The 19,625-nt window shown below is 46.1% G+C and overlaps 1 protein-coding gene across 2 annotated transcripts; it reads right to left on the reverse strand.

The window, feature by feature from the left end:
• Positions 1 to 316: 316 nt before the first annotated feature.
• Positions 317 to 13,257, reverse strand: trim33l (tripartite motif containing 33, like). 2 transcript variants are annotated; one of them, XM_085366010.1, is made up of 14 exons: positions 13,127 to 13,257; positions 11,079 to 11,141; positions 10,493 to 10,628; positions 9,548 to 9,674; positions 9,341 to 9,457; positions 8,309 to 8,423; positions 7,734 to 7,880; positions 7,025 to 7,136; positions 4,159 to 6,821; positions 3,868 to 4,058; positions 2,412 to 2,514; positions 2,232 to 2,288; positions 1,906 to 2,028; positions 317 to 982 (listed from the first exon to the last, which is right to left on the reverse strand). In XM_085366010.1, the coding sequence occupies exons 1-14, from the start codon at positions 13,142 to 13,144 to the stop codon at positions 695 to 697; spliced, it is 4,260 nt and encodes a 1,419-aa protein (XP_085222136.1). In that variant the 5' UTR covers positions 13,145 to 13,257; the 3' UTR covers positions 317 to 694. The 2 variants fall into 2 exon arrangements, with proteins under 2 accessions (XP_085222136.1, XP_085222135.1); XM_085366009.1 differs by lacking the exon at positions 13,127 to 13,257 and having other exon boundaries at positions 11,079 to 11,462.
• Between the last annotated feature and the right edge of the window lie 6,368 nt (positions 13,258 to 19,625).

Here is a 19,625-nt window from a genome sequence, read left to right on the forward strand (position 1 = left end):
GCTGTCAGTGAGAGACGACGGGGTTAATACTCCTGTGGGGTTACACGCGGCGGCCACTCAGAAACTGACTTCATCATCAGCGGCTGGGTTTCCAGGTTCTGTGGGCGGCTTTAAATTAAGGCACATGGTGTTTCTGAAAAATGCTTTTTAAAGTTACTCGTGCTGTAACTGTCTACAGCTGCCTGCTGTGAGCTCAGATGCTTCCTGTACATCAGAGTGCAGCACACCTGGAGGAGCTCCCCCTGCACCCCTGGAGGAGCCCCTGCACATCTGGAGGAGCCCCTGCACATCTGGAGGAGCTCCAGCACCGAGCGCACAGAGCCGAGCTTCCACCGATCAAATCTGCATCAGGACAGGTTTTTATTTTCTTTGAGCCGCTGAAACTCTGATTTTGGTTTTTAAAAGCAGCGAGGAAACAAACCGATGAAGGCGGAGCAGACGAGCGTGTTTCCGGTCACACGCACGGTTAGTCGCGTCGTTTCCATCGCGCTACGTTCAGTCTCGCTGGGCTTTTCACACAAACTTATGACATCTGAAGACGGCCCCTTGCTACAGGAAACTGCGACGGGCAGTTTCTCCTTCATTTTATGTGTAAAGGTCATATACGAACTATTGCTGAGGTCACTCGTACATTCATGGGTTAAAAAAGAAAAAAAGCAGCTGTGCAGAGTTTTCTTGGTCATTTAAAACCTCCTCAGTCATCGTCTCTCTTTCTCCTCTTTGGACCAGGACTTCCCTTTAGATCCAGAAAGTCTCTCAGTCTCTTCCTGAAGTCCTCGAGTTTGGATTCCGGTATTAACCCTTCTTCTTTTTCCAACTTTAACCTCTCGTCTTCTCGGCCATGCTGCGATCTGCTTGCGTGTCCAGCGGCAGTTTGCGGGTTTGAGTTCGGTGCGGTGAGGAGTGAAGGATGGAGCTCCGAACTCAGAGTTTCCACCAACTTCATCCGGAAACTTTCCCGCAGTTTCTGCAACTCGTCGTCCTGAAAACAGCAGAGAGAAGGCAGAGTGACGGCTCGTCCTGCTGCTCAGTTATCTCAGCGAGTCTGCGCTGAAGCCGAGCGTCGGCAGCTCGGCGTCACTGAAAGAAGCCAAAGCTCGCGCGTCAGCTGCACGGCAAACATGGCTGCAGGCGGTGAAATCAGCCCTAAATTCTGATTATTTATTTTCAAATTATACGTCCAACATCTTCAGACGTGAAACACCTGTGAGGACGAGAAAGGAAGCCGGCGCATCGACGCCACACTCACAGCAGTGCTCGATGAGGTCGAGAATAATTAGCCGACACTAGCGGACAGGTATCACCTGAACAGGTAAGACTGACTCCAGGTCATTTTCCTGCTCTCTCTTTAAACTCGGGGAACTAACAGTAGCAGCAGGTTAACAGGAAGCACGGCTTTCGCAGCCGCTAAAAAGGCGCCGTATCCTTCAGGTTTCTTTGACGTTTCAGGGACAGGTGCCGCGGGGTGAGGGGCGGGGAAAAGCTGATCAGGACCACAGACTCTCACATCCACAGCACAACTCTGCTGCTCTTATCACCGAGGCAACGCCACTCAGGCTTCATGGTAAAACTCTGCCTCCTAGTGGTGAAAGTTTAAGGTACAGTTTTAAAACAAATACCTGCATAAAAAAGTTGGACGTTATGAAGGCGAGCCATATTTTACTTTGTGTCCTTATAACTGAGCAGCTGTGCTCACAAGCACAAACAGCCCTTTAGAGACCTGGATTATTATTATTATTATTATTATTATTATTATTAATGGAATAATTAATGTGTTTCATCCATCTGGCATTTTAATTTCATGATAGTATCAAAAAGTACAGTTTAACACCGTCTCATTAATTCATTAAAGAGAGACAAACAGTTCATCGGCTCCATGTTTGACTCCACCTGCTCCGTGCGTACCTGAGAGGCGTCTTTAAACAGAGTCCACATGTCAGAGACGAGCTCCGCGGCCGTTTGATACGGAGGAGGCCGGCGGAGGGTCAGGCGGTCCGATATAGACTTCAGCCGAGACAAACCGCCAAACTGAAGAGAAGAAAACAGAAAGTCTTCATCGCTGTGACCTGATCAGGCTGCAGGAGCGCCACCTGCTGGTTCAACGACAGCTACAGGAGACCCTTTATTTTGCGTTTCCCAGGTTTATTTTCATTCATGCACCTTTTATGAAGTGTATAAACTTGTTAGCTGCTAAAAGCTTCTACTCTGACTGGAGCTTTGTTCAGACTGACCTGAGAGCACCGACTGCAGACTTCAACCTTCAGATGCAGAACGAGACACTCGCACCTCTGAAAAACAAAAACAGACACAACACACAAAACTTTAGAAGAAAATCTACCACAAACCGATGGAGACAAGAGTCACGTTGTGAAGTGAGGTTCATGAGTAAGCGTTTGTGAGCAGACGCTGACCCTGAGGCTCTGCAGACTGAGGCTGGTGCGCTGAAGTCTCTCGGTGCTGTAGGGGTCCGACGGGTCTGACAGGTTCTGACATAATGAACAGGCCCACTCTGACCTGCAGGACAAGGTCAAACAGCAGAGGTCACTTCACTGTGTGATGTTACTGACACTCATAGTATGCACTTCCTGCAGAGGTTTTGATGCTCAATCACCAGGTAAGGAAGACCCAAAGAGCTGATTCTGTTCATCTGGACGTTTCCAGAGAAACGTTTCGTCATCATCAGGTGATGTCTTCAGTCTCAGCTGACTGCAGGTCTCAATCTTATAAACAGGACATTTGCACAATGACTGAAACCAGCCCACTGAGGAACAACGGGCTGTGAGGTCAGTTCCTTCAGCATTAAGACTTGTCATGACAGCAATTTGCAGTACGGCTGTTCGATATAACCATATATATCCATCGTTTCATTTTACGCTATCGTTTGTTTCGTGGTGTCGAAAAATAAACTGTTTACGTCAATATTTTTTCATGTTCTGATGTCACTGTAGTGACTATATTCATTTCTTAAAGTTCTCTCTTTCTCTTATATTTAATATCACCACACTACAGACGGACAAGCGCCTGTTTTTATGCGTTGTCGTTAGCAACAACGACGGTAACAGCATCGCGTGTCCGCTTGTTTATGTTCCACATAAACCTTTCACAATAAAGCTCAAGATCCTGTTGAGACTTTTCAAAATAAACTGAATCACATGAAAGAGCAGATTATTTACGGATGAAAATTTAAAAAAAGAGCCGCCAGGAGCTAAAAAATAAAGCTTAGACTCAAACGTTAGAACAGGCTTTTCCCCGCAGCACGCCGTGTAATAAATACTCACAAAGAAAACGGCGCCGTTACAACTTATGTCTAAAAATGTGTCGTTTCATGCATCGGTTAAAACACTCGACTCCAGCTGGAAACACTTCACACAAGTCGAGCTGCTCGAGATTCACAGAATTTACATAAATGTTAAACTTTTGTGACTTATATGGTTATCGGGACGATAGACGTCTTATATCGGGATATGAGATTTTGGTTAAATCACACAGCCTGATTTGCATATCAATGCTGAAGGAACTGACCTCCCAGCCCATTGTTCCCTCAGTGGGCTGTTTCAGTCATTATGTAAATGTCCTGTTTATAAGATTGAGACCTGCAGTCAGCTGAGGCTGAAGACGTCACCTGATGATGACGAAACGTTTCTCTGGAAACGTCCAGATGAACAGAATCAATGTTAAGAGACTTCCTGCAGAGGTTTCATAATAAAAGTAAATCAGGAAAGAGTTGAGTTTTGTTCATAATAACTTAAAATGAAAAAAAAAAAAACTTTTTGAATAGGCTTTAGATTGATTTTCAATCCAATGGTCACACATCAGTGGACTTCAGTCATCTTAAAGAAGCAAAAGGATAAAAATTATTTTTCTTACCAAAAGTCGAGTCCAACTGGGGGGACGTGGCAGTCTCTGTGGTATCCTCGACCACAGGCAGAGCAGATGATCGAAGTGCCGGGCGATGCACAAACCGAGCAGGCAAGAATCTCCAGGGTTATCGGAGAGTCTGGGGACGATTCCGGCTTCATGAAATCCTCTTTGTCAGCCGGCCCGTCTTCGGCATCGGACTGCAACGGAGCACAACGACGACAGTCTCTTAAAGCTGAGCGGTTCATTTTATAATCCAACTTTCTCAAGTTTGCCTGGGTTACAGATCGTGCATCCTACCTGACAGTCGTCGCTCATTTCCTCCAGGTAAATCTCATCTTCAGTCTCTCCAGGTAACAGACGAAAACTGGGAAGGGACCGTCCAAATCTTGGCAGGGACACAGGCAGTCTCAACACGGACACTTTGGGCTGCCACCGACTCAGACTGAAGTCCTCCTGTCCAATCACGGCGCTCAGCTCTTCGATGTCCTTGTCAGGAGTTACCAGTGTTGGCAAGTCGTCTTTTGGCTCGAGGGCGTTCGGTTTTGCTTCGTCAGAGACACAAGTGGCGTGCTCGGTTTCTTTCGTTTCCTGGACCTCCTCAGTATCTTGTATAGTGCTATCACAGCGAGAGTCAACCACCAAGCCCTCCACGGGAACCTGCTGAGTCTGTTCCTGAGGGGAGGGGGGATGAAGTGTGCTGTCGAGTTCCTGAAGCGAGGACAAAGGGCTGCTGGGTAAAGCCGGGCTCGTATCCTCCATGGTTTGCTGCTCTGACGGTAACGTGCCGCTCGGTCCGTCGCAGCTAGAGTTTCCCGCAGAAGTCTCTGGACTCACTTCTGTGATGCTGCTTTCCTCGAGGCCGCTTCGTTTCTGCGCCGAGGCCGGATGGAAAGCGCGATGATCAGGCAGCCTGATGAGAGCAGTCTCGTTGAGCAGCACCTGATACATACTCTGAGTGTTGGTCAGCATGACGATGGTGGGCTGGTTCCAGTGAGGACCAGCGGTTTGGTTCAGAACCTGCAGTGGTTGGACGGGTTTAAGTGAGGATAGAAACTGACCCGCCGACAGGGGGAACGTGGAGCCGGCAGGCAGCATGCTGAGAACAACTGAGGAACGGGAGGCGTCAGTTTGGGGGAGGAACAAATAGCTGGGAGATGAACAACTGGTGGCGGAGGAGGGAGAACTGATGAAGGACGACAAGGTTGGAGTGATAGAGGGAGCGAAGATCTGTGACGTACTGAGACTGCTGACTGGAAAAAGCGAGTGAGACGTGTGGAGCAGCGAGCGAGACGTGTGGAGCAGCGAGCTGTGCGCCGCTGTGGAGCAGGTGGTGCTGGGCGGGGTGGCAGAGGAGGAGTATACGAAAGCTACAGAGGACGAAGTGGACGAGGAATTCCAAAGAGATGAAGGAATGCTGACGGGAACAGGCGAGGCAGCGTTACTGCTGGTCAGAACAGCAAAGGTGGATGTGGGTGGGCTGGTGGAGGAGGAGTTTATGGTTGTCGAGGAGGTGGTGGTGGCATCAGAGTTGACTGGAACAAGTAGGTTAGGATTACTGAAGTTACTTGTTTGGGGGAGGAGGCACCAGGAGGACACGGGACGGGCGGAGTTTAATGTGGAGGAGGTGGCTGGAGAACCAGCCAACACCATGCTTGAATGTGTAACAAGAGGTTTGAACTGATTCGGAGAGGCGCTCGGCGAGTTAGAAATCTGAGCAGGTGGGCAGGTGGAAGAGACGGTTGGAGGAGAAACAGACGAGAGGCAGGCGGAGGAGGACAGACGAAGATTAGACTGATCGTAGGGCAAGAGCCACGCCGAAGGGCGACACGTGGAACTATCTGGAACAACCAGGTTAGTGACACGGCTGTCGAGAGTCTGGAAAACAGACGCGGTGGTGGCTGCTGGACAGGTGGAGGTGGGAAGAGGGGTGGATAAGGAGGAGGGGGGAAACGCAGACAACTGATTGGTTAAATGTGGTGACGAGAAGCTACTGATGGTAACAGGTGTGTCGGGGGAGGTGTTGGCTTGAGCGATGGAGCCGGTGAACACTGGATTGGTGGAGGTGGAAGGAGTATAAGAGGAGGTGGAGGAGTGGGGAAACATGGAGGTTGTGGAGGATGGAGGAATAGTGGGCTGACTGGACACAAGTGCTGACAGACTGGGACGGGTGGAGATGAAAGGAGTGATGGAGGAGGGAAACATGGCGATCGTGGAGGACAGAGGAACGCTGGGCTGAGCAGACACAGACGTTGATGGTGGAGGGAGAACACTGGTAGTAGCTGGTGGGTTACAGTTCATAGCTTTGCCAGTTTGAGGGGTGCTGTCAGTGGGCAATGGAAAGGTGGAGGTGTGAGCAGGAGGGGTAATGGAAGTGGAGCAGCTGGATAAGAGCGTGCACAAAAGAGAGGCACGGCTGGTTGGAGCGCCTGGGGCATTACAGGATGGGGGGAGGGGCCTGTTGGAGGTTGCAGGAGAGGTGGCGGTTGGAGGGAGAGCATGACTCAACTGACCCGATGGGGAACTCGAGGGCGGAGATCGAGGATTGACCGAATCCTGAGTGCCAACCTGGTTGTGAGTGAGGAGATTATAAAGGGTTAGGTTGGGCGAAAATTTCCAAAGGGCCGAAGATGAACTTGACTGTGAGGATGGAGAAGGTGTAGCAGCACAGTCATCAGGAACAGGTGTAGCACTGGAACCGGCCGTCTCAGTTTGGGGGCCGGGGGATGCCAGACAGGTGGAGGGAGACTTGAAAGAAGTGGAGTCTGTTCCATGTGTGGGGGCAGATGAGGATGTAAACGACAGATGAAGCGAATGAGAAGCAGAGGCGCTGTCCATCACGGTGCTGGAGATGGGGTTGCAGGTGGAGGTGGGAGGAGGGGCAGCAGGAGTCGCCGGAGTTCCTGTGTTTTTATCCAAGGTTGGTGGCACAGCGAAAGGGATCCAGGAAACATGAAGGTTACCTGGAAACCGAAACAATGGAGGAAGAGGAGATGGAGGAGGGTGCAGCAATTATTTTCTCTCGATTAAACTACATCCAAACTCAAACAGCATCGACATGAACTCTGAGCTCGTAAAATGATTCGGTTTGGTTTCCACACGTACGGCCGAGCATCCGCTGCAAAGCTGAAGACAACATAACAAACAGATACACGAGCGGACTTACAAAGCTCAGAGAGGGTTTCCTCGTAACCCAACTTGGTAATGAGCTTCACTTCAGGCATTTTCAGAGGGGGGTCCGAGTCCTGATCTAGAAGCTCCTTCATTTGGGTTTTAATCTGGCAGAGAAAACAAAGCACGGATAAAATGGTTGGTTCACCGTCTACGCTCTACATCACCAGATTAACGTTTTCTGCACAACTTCTGTTTGTTTGCAACAGTGTTGCGTTTTGTTTTCAAAGATTTTTATAAACAATGATTATCTGATATGATTGGGGGACGCTCATAGGGATCCCTGTGCATGACTTAAGAGTCACATGATGTGCGAAACGTCCCTTTTTAGGGGTTTTAATCTTTGTTGAGCCAGATAAGGGAGGAAAGCCTGGCTTTGATGGACTTTAGTCTAACTCTGTGGGGACGTACCAGTGAGGACTGGCTCCTCCCACAGTTTCGCATCTACAGCAGACATTAGTGAAGATAGGCGACATCCATGAACATGGAAACAACTCCAGTCTCTTTGCTTCTAACTGTTGTTGTTAGATTTCTGTCATGACTGTTCATGTATGATTTACATGTTTAAACGTCTCTATCGCTCTGTAAAGACTTCAATATTCAATATTAGTCACACAGCATTTTGAGAGTCAGTGCGCCTCGCATGTTTTCATATTATGGTATGATGAGTACAGCTGCAGTGTGTCTGCCACATCTCTGTGTACCTGTGCGGTGTGTGAGAGCAGGGTCGGCAGGTCGGTGAGATTTCGGGCCTTTTCGAGCGTTTCCTTCATGGACATTTGGCTCTGCTGCAGCTGCTTCATCTTCACCATCCTCCCCTGAATCTGCTCACATTCCAGCTCATACACCTTCTACACACACACACACACACACACAAATCATTTTTTAGGCGCTCCATTTTTTTGTATTTTACCAGAAACGTTGGCGTGCGAGGCTGAGTGAGCACAGACGTTTGATACTGAGAGCAGCAGCAGATAAGACTCAAGGTTACGCTGAGGAGTGAAACTCACTGCAACAACTTCAGAGCACAGACTGAAAGACTTCTAAGAAACATCAGCAAGAAGAAAAATCTGTTCATAAATTCGGTTCCTATTTTGAGAAAAGATTTGCGTCACTTTCTAACAAATGAGAAACGTGCACTTGAAGCTGAGGCAGCGGATCAACTCTGGCTGCAGAAAACAAAGACTTAGATAGAGACGGGGACACTGCAGAGAGAAACAGGAAATGACATCAGCCTGCTAGATAGTCAACAATATTTAAAACAGCTGATGGATGTTACCTTTATGTCTTTGAGGAGTGACACCATTTTCGCTTTCAGAAGTTTAGCAAACGCGACGAATCCCGCCTGCAGCTCGGTCCTCAGACGAGACTCTGTTTGCTCGATGCTCTGCAGCCTGAAACACAGCAGAAGCACGAGGGGGGGTTATTTTCCAGAAAGTCCTCAGACGGGACAGCGAGCACCTGAGGAAGGTTCAAGTTATTAATACTAAGTAGGAATGAGGTGGCGAGCTTTACCGCGTGGAGACTCAGAACAGTGAAATTCAGTGAATGTAACACAAATTCTCTGAATGTTTCCAAACATGAAGATAACGAGTAAAAGTCTGTGTGAGGATTCACAGCAGCGCGGAGGCTGACAGTGGGAGCGTTTCACGTTAACGAGCAATAACGACTTCAAACCCGACGCAGTATGGTGATGGGAGATCAGGAGGAGGCCCTGCAGCCTGTGGCGAGTGACACTTTGATCCTTTCCTGCTCCGTGTTTGAGACGTCACAGGTCAGGATGTTTATCAAGCCACGCTGCACACTTGCCAAGGGCAGCCACACATTATTCCCGTCCACGCTCTTCTGCTTATCGTTGTCAGGGTCACGGGGGGGTGGAGCCTACCCCGCAGAGTACACCCTGGACAGGTCGCCGGTCTGTCGCAGGGCCAACACGTAGAGACTGACAACCATTCACACTCACACATAGTATTCCCGTTTAAGAGTATTTCCAGTGCCACTGTGTAAATTGAAATGTTGTTTTTTTGCCCTCTGTGGCAGATTTCAGGCCCACAAATGATTCGACCAACACAGAACTGAACGTACAGAGACGGTGTTTTTGTGTTGGCCGGTCTGCACACGGTTAAAGACACCCGCTCTGCTGCTCCTCTGTACATTTACTCATAATCTGCTAAACGAAAACACATTTAAGAAGATTAAAAACACTCGAGCTGCTGATATACATTTCTGTTTGGTTCTGTGGAGTAAGGATTTATTCTGCTGGTGAGCCATCGTCTTTTCAGGAAGTAAACAGTGAAATCATCAGTCGTACCTGGTCTCCATGTCCTGCAGACTCCGCCTCACCGTGTCCTCCTGCCTCGTCGTGGAATGAACGTACACGTCCAGCTGCTTCTTCAGGCTGACCACCGCCTCACTGACAAAGCGGTACCTGGAAACAAAAGCAGCTCACGGCTCAGTGTGCCGGCTCACGTCTGCACTACAACCACTTTAACTCGAGAACGCGTCCGACCCGGCTCACCTGTGGTTCATGTGAGTCGTCAGCTGGCAGTCTCTGCAGGTGAGCTGCTTACAGGTGAAGCAGATGAGTTGGAGTGGCTCAGATGGGTGGAGTCTGCAGAACTTGGTGGGAGAAGACAAGATGTTTCCTGAAGAGACACACACACACACACACACACACACACACACACACACACACACACACACACACACACACACACACACACACAGATTATCACTTAGTTTGCTCACTGACCGTGATCTCGATGATTACTATAATATAACAGGTTGTAACAGATGAGGTAAAATCAGGTTCCCACTGAAACCGTCTCTGGACCGAGCGCCCAGACCTGAAACAAAGTACGAAAATAAAGTAAAATATGTAACAATGTAGTACAAATACTGAGTGTACGGTGTTTGATATTATCTGCGGGACTTTCCCTTCGTTTCCACGTGTTGGGCTCGGAGCTCAGTGGAAGTTTGGCAGGTGAGGGAGACGCTGGAGTCCTGACACGCTAATGGTGTAAACACAGAAGCTGGAAAGCACCAGTGTTTCTGAGCTGAACACTGCAGAGACAGGCTGGGCTTAGCAGACCACTCCCCATTAAAGCGAGTCGTCGTTTCTACAGCTCGACCCGTCGGGTCAAAAAGACTAAACTCTGTCCGGCTGTTGGAGGATTCAGTTCTTCAACAATAAATAAAAACAGTGGACTGAAGCGCCTCTGGCTGCTCCTGCTCTTGGAACCATCACATCCTGTTTCATTTGTATCAAACTCCAATTCATGAACCAAATACTTCACAAGTTGTGGCTTACACACACTTGGATGTGCTTCTACACTTTTACAACATAAAATATCTTTTTGAAGCTCGTCACTAAGTCAAAGGTCAACAGCGACGGTCAGCTGACAGCAGAGAGCAGTTTCTCTCCAACAGAATCTGGATCTGGGTGTGGGTGGGGTTTTTTTACCTTCTGGCGGGTGATGGAGGAGCCTGTGTGATCTGGTCACCGTGACTCTGCGATGCGCCGACACACAGACGCCGCACAGAGCTTCATTACAGTCGAGACACCAACATGCGGCGGAGGCTGCGTCGCAGTTGCTGCACTGAGGAGATGAGAAGGCGGAGACGTTCACAGGTGAGACCGAACTCCAGCTGGAGGTCTTTTCTTTTATCAGTCAATTTAAATGCCATAAAAATCACACAAATTCACGTTTCCTGCACGTACGGACCACGGGAGATCCTGAAAGTGTGTCACAAGACAGAACGGTCTTCATAGGGCTCGTGGTGTCTTCACCAGCCTCACAGTGTTCTACGTGCATGCAAACACACACTCACACACATTTTCCACATGCTTGACTTTTGTTGCCATGATGCCAGGCATCTCAATGAGACTTTTTACCTGGATAAATAAAGGACTAATAATAATAAAATGCTGCTGCAGGATCATATGTGAATATTCTTTGGTTAAAAAGCTCAAAGCAGGAGATCCTGGTGCAGATACAGATAAATAAAATAAGGTTTGCTGGAGGTTCCCACGCCACCGTCTGAGTTACCTGCTGACTCAGGTTGTCTTCTGATGCTCCTGTCGCTTCCATGTTGCTCAGCAAAGTTGCTTCCTGAAAGACAGAAGCTGATGAAGTCCGGCAGCTATGATGAGAACATTTGTGGCGTTGGTGATGTGCCAATCTAATATGTGAATCAGTAATCAGTCTGATCCTGACACAAAAAGCTAGATCTGACATTGGTGACATGGTTCCCCTTTACTTTACCAGGCGACAGCAGCAGCTAGCGGGAGCGCTAACATAGCACGGAGGAAGTGATCCAAAGAAGCAGGTTCAACAAACTCTAAAATCAGAAACTCTTTGTTTTTGGTTCCAGAAAGGCTGATCACAGATTATGTGCAGGAGTAAAGAAAGTCATCATCAGTGGAGCTCTGATCCCAGGATTCCCCACAGCAAAGAGTAAATAAGGAGCGGAGCCTCCATGTTAGTCTTTGGACACAGTGCGCACCGTGATGTTCATCTTAATCAGGACGGGCTCGGGTCACTCTGTCATCATCATAAACATCCGCAACAGTTTATCAGCGTTTCAGTTTCTTAATCAAGTTTCATGTTGCCGACGGACGCCACAGGCTGTTTTTATAACACACTGTCTTTACTGTTTTATAACTTTATCTCATTTCAGCCTTCAGTGACAGACGGCAGCTTTCTCACAGACACGTAACTGAAAAAAATACAATTTGAATTTAAAGTTTTGTCTGTAAAGACAAACAAGCTGTAGGAAATTTCAAATCAATGTCTACATGTTGGTAATTTACATTTGAAATAGTTCAGCACAGTTTTGGAAGGATGGTCTCGTTAAATACAAACAGCTTACAGATCGTGGACAGAATAACAGTACGATCAGCTGTGATCAGATCCTGATCAGATATCATGCAACTGGATCCAGGTTGGAGTCTCCTGCCGTGTAGTCGGACCTACTGAGACTGATTTATGTGATTTATATTAATTTAAGAGACTGAATCTTTCAAAATGTTGAATTTATGAACAAATCGATACAAAATGTGAACACAGTGAAACTCACTTTAATCTCATTTCAGCCTCATCTTCACTCAGTGACGCAGGTCGTCCAAAGGGGGCACAGATATACGTATATATACCCTCACTGTGTTTACAGCCCCTTGCTGCACTTTAAGAAAATCTTCCAAGTGAACAGACTAAGCTCAGACAGTCTGTTACCATGGTAACTGACTCAGAGTTCACTCTCTTTAACAGTAAACCTGAGTTTCGCTCATCTGAGAGCTGCTATTAACGGTATTTGTAGTTTGAACGCTGATCATGAGTCTGCGCTCATGTTTGTGCGATGGTGCCGTTTTGTTGGTCACACAGCTGCAGCGTTCGTGCAGTCGCGTGGAGGACAGCGCAAAGGTTTCTGACTGCAACGCTGCTGCAGATGGACAGAAACAACTTTCTGGGAAACATCGTCCATTACGTCAGAGTCTGACCCCGCAGCTGTTGTAATAAAGGTCCATATGTGGCCTCTGCGGGCCCTCCAGAGCTGAGTCCACATACTACAGCAACCACGCTGCCACAGAAACAACCGCAACTCAGCGCGTCTCCTCTGAGCCACATCTGACACTGGGCTTCGTGGGTTTGTCACCCTCAAGTCCACCCTCAAAGGAAAAACCGTTAGAGCCACACATAAAACACACGCAGGCGTGTCTGTGGAGGATCTCGGTCATCCAGGTCATGGAAGTTTCACCTCTCATCAGTCCTTCAGTTACAGGGTTTAGCGTGTCTCCACTAGTCACGTCACGGAGCGCGTGCCTGAGGGCCAAGGTGAGCCGAACATCATGTAAACACAGAGGAGCGTCCCAAACACCGCCATGACGTCATCGCGCGGGAAATGGAGTTTTTGCTTCCCACGGTCGCCAAGTGCTGGCTCGGGGCGTGGTCTGACGAGTGGCGCCGCGATTTGGCGCTGTGTAAATAAACCTGAGCTGAGCTAGACCCGGACCCGAAACGCCGCTAAGGGGGCCGAGAGCCCCGTGTCAGAGACCAGCTCCGACACCGGAGGTTCAGCCGAGATGTCATGGACTCACCGTCACCGTCCGCTCCATCCACAGACACGCACACCGTCGACATTCACGGTAACACGAGTCCTCCCGGTTTAGCCTGGAACCAACAAGAACCGTTACAAACACAACACAGATATAACTTCCGCCCCGCTTCTTCTTCTGGTCCGCGCAGGTGACGTCCCGACTGTGAGCGTATTACCGCCACCTGCTGGTCGTCACCGGAAACCTGTGGTATTTACAGACCTGCTGCAGGTTTGGGAAACAGCGGAGCGTCAGAAACACGTTTATACACTCATCGACCACTTTGTTAGGTACACCTCGCTGCGAGTCCCTCACTAACATAAGGAAACACATTAGACATAAAAACACGTCATAAACATCAACCGTCACCTCTGTCCCGTTGTGTTGTTGTTATATTCATGGTGCTGGAAACCTTCCTCGGAGACGTGGGTCCACCACATCCCGGAGGTGCGCTGCTGGACTGAGATCAGGTGACTGTGGACCTTTCAACAGGTCAGTTTGCCCTCGTCTACCTGCCTGAATACACTGAGCTGCTGCCACGTGATTGGCTGGTTACATAATCAGGGCTCAACAGGTGTACCTAACAAAGTGTCCAGTGAGTGAATATATTGGATTTTAAATATATTTTATTTTGTTAATATATATATTTACCTTTTTAAATGTATTATTATTTAAATACATTTGAGATGTTAACATGTTTTGAAAGTAATTTTATGTATTACTCTAAGATAATTAGCAAATTAGTAAAATAGAGTTTATTACTGGGAAATCGAGGTGGATAATAAAGAAAAGAAGGGGCGTGTCCTGTCTGTTTTCACTGTATCACTTCGCACCAAATGCAAAGATGCTAAAAACACAATTTTTTTTAAAAAGATATCCTGATGTTACAACAAAACCGTGTCGGGCTGTGTCCTCAGTCTATAACAAGTTGAGCTTTTCTGCTCTTTCCAGAATTATAATAATTACAGCTTCACTCAAATATGGCTGAGGTGGTGAAGCAGCCCTGCAAACACACAAAACTCTGCTTCAGATTCAAATGAAGACACAAACCTGAGACCTGATGCAGCAGACGTGTTCAAGGTTTGATGCTGTGAGAAAAGCTTTATTACACTCACAGACTAGAAGTGCAGAAGAAGGTCAGAGAGGATGAATGCACGAGCACAGCTTACAGGGTATCACCTCAGTCTGGTTTCATGGTTTCACACTTCATTCCCTCACCATGTGGTGGTTGATGGAGGTCAGTCTGAGGACTCTTTGCTTCTCAAATGAATTTGAATAAGGCAGATTTTTGCATAAAGAAAAGACTCCTGATATCTTTAACCAAATAAACCTTAATGAGCGCTTACCTTTCCTGATACTACATCTGGATTTACATAAATTACGATGACCTTCTGATAGAGGAGCAGATGTTTATTATCTGGACGGTTTTAACTGTTTCCAGTTCAGCAGACTGGATGCTTCTCTTCATGTCAGCCGTTTTCTACATTTTGTGGCTCTATGAAGACAAGCTCACTAGAAAGAGAAGTGAGATGAAACATTCACTGATTCAGTCATTTAGCATCTTCTTGTAGCCATGGAAACGATTGTTATTGTAGGACTCACTGGGTTCATCAGTTGCACAAAGCACAGAAACATGTGTCTCTCTTTCATATTGCAGCTGCTATCAGGCTCAGTACACAAACCTGAGCAACAGCATGAAGGTCGCCGCTCTGCTGGCATCAAACGCCTCTGATGAGGTCACCGTGCATGGAAATGGTTTGAACAGCAGCGGGTGTGGTCAGATGGCAGCAGTACCCAGCACAGACAATGGAGGTCGTGCTGGTCTGAAGCGAATCGTACCGATGGCGCAAACGTCAGGTAAATATGTGTGTTTTTGTCCTGTGTACTGTTTGTTTGTATACATGTCTTTCTTGCTGCTGTTACACCCAAATTTCCCCTTGTGGGACAATTAAAGGATTATTCTATTCTATTCTATTCTATTCTATTCTATTCTATTCTTTTCTAAATGGTTCAAACGGCTGTCGTGAAATCAATCCATGTAGAGCAGTGTCACAAACCATGGAAGCCCCAGAAAAGTGCAATGAAACGATGAGTTTATTAACAGCCCGGAGAAAACATCAACATATGTCTTCTGACCAACATACATGTTGTGGACACTTATAAAGCAGTGGGGTACACGCCCCCCCCCCCCCCCCCCCAACGGCGTCAATGACAGATTAAAATAGGTTCCAGACATTAGTCACAGTTAATCGTACATCTTTAATAGCTATAAGCAGACATAGAACTTCTCTTTTCTATAACACCTTCCATACAAGGTAATAAACTTCAAGCCCTCAGGGTCTCTGAGGCTAATTATTGACTCTGATCGTCTGTTACCAAGTAGAATAAAATATATTAAGACACCAAATGAGTTGAGGCCTCCGGCTGGACACATTCCTAGATTATATGTATTATATGTACTGTGAGCATGCATTGCAGTTATCCTTCTATGTTCTAGTTTCCCTCAGCATGGATCACCTGGACAGTCACGCCAGTGAAGCTTAAGACCCTCAATGAACCGAACATCAACTCAAAATAAGCACAGATAGGCAATGTGTATAAAATACTTCTAACCGTACCTGTAATAAAAGTTAACATAATGGAAGGATCCTCAAATGGACATCTTCAATAAACAGCTGTAATGCAGTATCAATACTGTGGGAAATATTATTAGATGAAATAATGCTGTAAAGAATGTTATTAATGCAGTTACAATGATGCAGATTATATGGCAGCAATAAAAGAATTTCTGTATCTCCACACGGCCCTTCATCACTCCGTCTGTGAGAGCGAGCACTGTGATGGTTTAGTCTGCACACTAGGACGGGATCAATGATTTATTCCCTGATTTTTTATTTTAGGTTACAAGCTGTAAAGATTCAGTGTTTGTCTGGATTTAAAATAATGTTACAGTCAAACAAAATGTTAGAGCTCTGGACAGAGTGCAGAACATGAATAATCAGTCTGTCTATGAGAGGTAACAGAGAACACGATAAACTATGTACTCGTGTTAAACTCGCGTTGATGATTGGGAGTCACTGGTCTTCATCCACTGACACCAAACACCAGTTCTGTATGGACCGCTAACCCTCACTGGTCTCATTGCTCTCCCGACTCTGTGATTAAACTCCAGGTCTGCTCTGCTCCCGTCTCTTCCAACAAAGGAACCTCTGGATTTATTTCTGGGAATAAACTGTTCAAATACTGTGCAATCATCATCTGTTTTTAGGTTTGGGTATACTTTAAATACGACAAAGCTGTGTTTCTGTGCTTTTTCCATGAACATTTGGACTCATGGTTGCTGCTTATTATCAACTAATTGTATTTTTTTTTTTATCTCTTTCAGAAAAATCGAACCCATTAAAGCTGTAATTCTCGGGCTATCAGCTTAATGCATGATTAAAAAAGATATTTAGCAACAGTAACAGATTTCCCTTTTTTGGTTATCTGAGGGTTCGAGTAAAGAGGTGATCGTACACAAGTCCTCACTGTGTTTCTGTATGTAGCCGGTGTCCACACAAGAAAAGACCAGAGCCACAGAGGCTCCATGTAAACATATTACTCAGTTATATGTGAGGGGGCAACAAATCATTAACAAACTGGTTTAAATACATCATATAAAGTATAACTGTTTTCCTGATCTGACTGGAATTTGATGGAGAAAGTGCAGCTTCAGGTTGTTTAGTTCAAACTTAACTGTTAATAACTGAGTGAAACTGGATACATCCATGAGGCATTTTCTCTTATCTTCTTGCTGAATGATGACATATGGACCTTTGTTGAGTCCAAGCTTCAGATGAGTTCATTTTAAACATTTTGAACATTCTTCAGTCTCCCCAGCATTTTATTGCCAACTCATATACAGCTCCTCTTTAAGTTAAATAAATTCATCATTTATTGAAGCGGGGACAGGTTTCTGTTCAGCAGTCAGACCGACAGAGAGTCAGAGCTGCGTCGCATTTATTACAGTTTACACAATACAACACAACACCTCCCACCATAAAACCCCCCAATGGTTCTAAGACAAGGCACTGTGTGTGTGTCTATGTGTGTCTATGTGTGTGATGGGGGTGTGTTTGTGTGACCTCCTGCTCACCAAAAGGGTCATAAAAGCAGGAAGCTTACAACACAAGAAGCAGATCTGTCAGACAGGATGTATCTGCAATAAAACCTCCCCCAGCACAGAGAGGCTGAGGTGGTCAGGATCAAAGGAATGTCTTGATCCTGCTGCTTAAACTAAGACTTTACAAATTTAAGAAACACAATGACAACATTCAACAATTTGACTTAACAGTTTGATTTTAAATTTGACTGATTTATTTTAAGAGGCTGTGCACCACAGGCTTTTAAGGTGTGTCTGACAATCTGAGCTCTGATTTAACTGAAGAATCAAAGTAGAATAATCAAAATCATGAAATGTATTCAAATTAGTTTTATTGGCGCCCTGTTTGCCATCATAACCCGTAAGTTGTGAAAAAGTAGAGGCGTGTAAAGTTGCTCTTTTATTTAGTTCATAAAATAAGATGAAAATTACAAATTTCATGCATTGAGAAAAACAGCTGAAGAAGAAAAATCATAGTTATTAAAAAGAAAATCATTTTCACCTGTTTCCTGACACCACAGCAGGACCCTCAAAGCAGAGCGTCACCCTGCTCAGGAGAGTCGTGATTAGAGGTCCAGCAACACTAATCTACAGAGTAATTACTTTTCAAACATTACACATACATATACTCGATTACTAACCCTAATATACACAATAATTTAGGAGCTAGCTACTGATATTTGTCAGTCAGATAACTTCTAAAGATTAAAAGACGTAATCGATTTATCATTAAAACATCAGCCAGTAATAATGAATACACAGATGATGTCACTTCCTGGTGTGCAGACTAAACCGCCACAGTCTTCCTTCTCACAGTAAGCGGCTGTCTCCTCCTCTCTGTGGAAAACCTTCCCATCAGGCTGCGTCCTCCACCTCAGCCTCACCTCCTCAGTGACTCCTTGCTCCGCCAGCTTCTCCCTCACCTGAAACACAGTTTGCACACATTATGACAGTGTGTAAAATCAACAAGTGTTTGAAACCTGATGAAGACACAGTGACTGATTTATAACCAGCACAATCACCGAGGAGTCTGAAAATACCAGGATCACTGAACTTTCATTCTTAAATTCTTGAATTCATGCCAATGTACAACGAAATTGTGGGTGCTCGACAACAACTGTGCAGAAATAAACAATTTGGAAGAACAGGTTGCAAAGTGCTTTGAAGTAGTGCAAACTGAGTCTGTGTGTGAGCGTCCTGAGTGATGAGGGTTACCCAGACCATGGCTCTGATTTGTGGGTGGGTGGTCAGGGTGGGGTGTGGGGGGAGGTGTGTGGGACCTGATTGAGCTGGGGTGCTGACCAGAGGGCAGCGGGTCAAAGAATTGGTGGGCAGGATGTGAGGGGTCACCTGTGATCAGTTTCTGGAAATATTCATTTGATTTATTAGGCTGTAGATTAGTAAGCATGTCCTGAAAGTCGTCCATGGCTATCTTTATTATACTGACTCTGCGTCTGACACTAACCACAACACAGGGTTTGGGACAGTTAGGTTCAGGGTCATCAGTGATGATGACCTCACAGGGTTAAAAAGCCCATCTCAACAGAGAAAGTTGATAACCGCTGTCTTTATTATCTCTTTAAGACTTTGTTGAGGCAGCTGACTCAAAGAAAGTCTGGCTGTGTTGAACTTTGTAGTATACAGTCTACAGACAAGATTAAATACTTATACGGCTTCCTTATTCTGCCTCCAAATTACTTGCCAAGTGTAAAAAATCTTGTATTTTCACTCAGGAAGTGAGCAACATCATGTGACCTTGGAAGGGGCGGGGCTACATGCATTTACACAGAAGCGTGGAGCGAGGAAGAGCCTGTTTCACCTGTGAGCTCAGTAAAAGGAAAGGATGAGTTTGGGCCCAGCAGCAGAAAAATTCCACTGAGTGAGCAGGAGTGTAATCATCATCGTCATATCCAAGGTGGAGCACCCACCCCCCTCCATCCATCCTCCGTTTACACTGCCCCTGCATCACGAGCACTGAGACACTACAGTGAATAAAGTTAAGGTGGACTCCCCATGTTACTTCCCTTCTTTTCATGCCAAATCTGTTGAGGGGCGCCTTAATTTAACTATCTATATTAAATTTTGTGTAACAAACTGGGATATTTAGAATAAAGCTATATATCGGAGCTACTTTATTATATTTTGTAACTTTGTAGCATATTATATTTTATTTATTGATTGTATTGGAGGAACTGTGACCACATTATTTCCTCTGGTATTAATAAAGCATTTTGATTCTGCTACCTCTGCAGCTCATTAGCTGCGCTCATTTAACCTGACTGAGCGTGACCAGTAGAAATAAAGGATCGAACTCAGTAATTCCTGGAAACCAGATCTTTGTTCAGCGTCAGCAAACCAGCA

This window comes from Diplotaxodon limnothrissa, linkage group LG11, assembly GCF_057381915.1.
Source record: "Diplotaxodon limnothrissa isolate DT_005_m linkage group LG11, D_limnothrissa_male_GT1.1, whole genome shotgun sequence".
NCBI lineage: Eukaryota > Metazoa > Chordata > Actinopteri > Cichliformes > Cichlidae > Diplotaxodon > Diplotaxodon limnothrissa.

Excerpts from the sequence above, each read along its gene's own strand:
- trim33l (XM_085366009.1), bottom strand. The coding sequence starts at position 11,276 with ATGTCACCAATGTCAGATCTAGCTTTTTGTGTCAGGATCAGACTGATT. Across the intron at positions 9,675-10,492 it reads CCTCCATCACCCGCCAGAAG|GAAACATCTTGTCTTCTCCC; the intron begins GTAAAAAAACCC and ends GTGTCTCTTCAG. Across the intron at positions 983-1,905 it reads TGTTTAAAGACGCCTCTCAG|GACGACGAGTTGCAGAAACT; the intron begins GTACGCACGGAG and ends TGCTGTTTTCAG.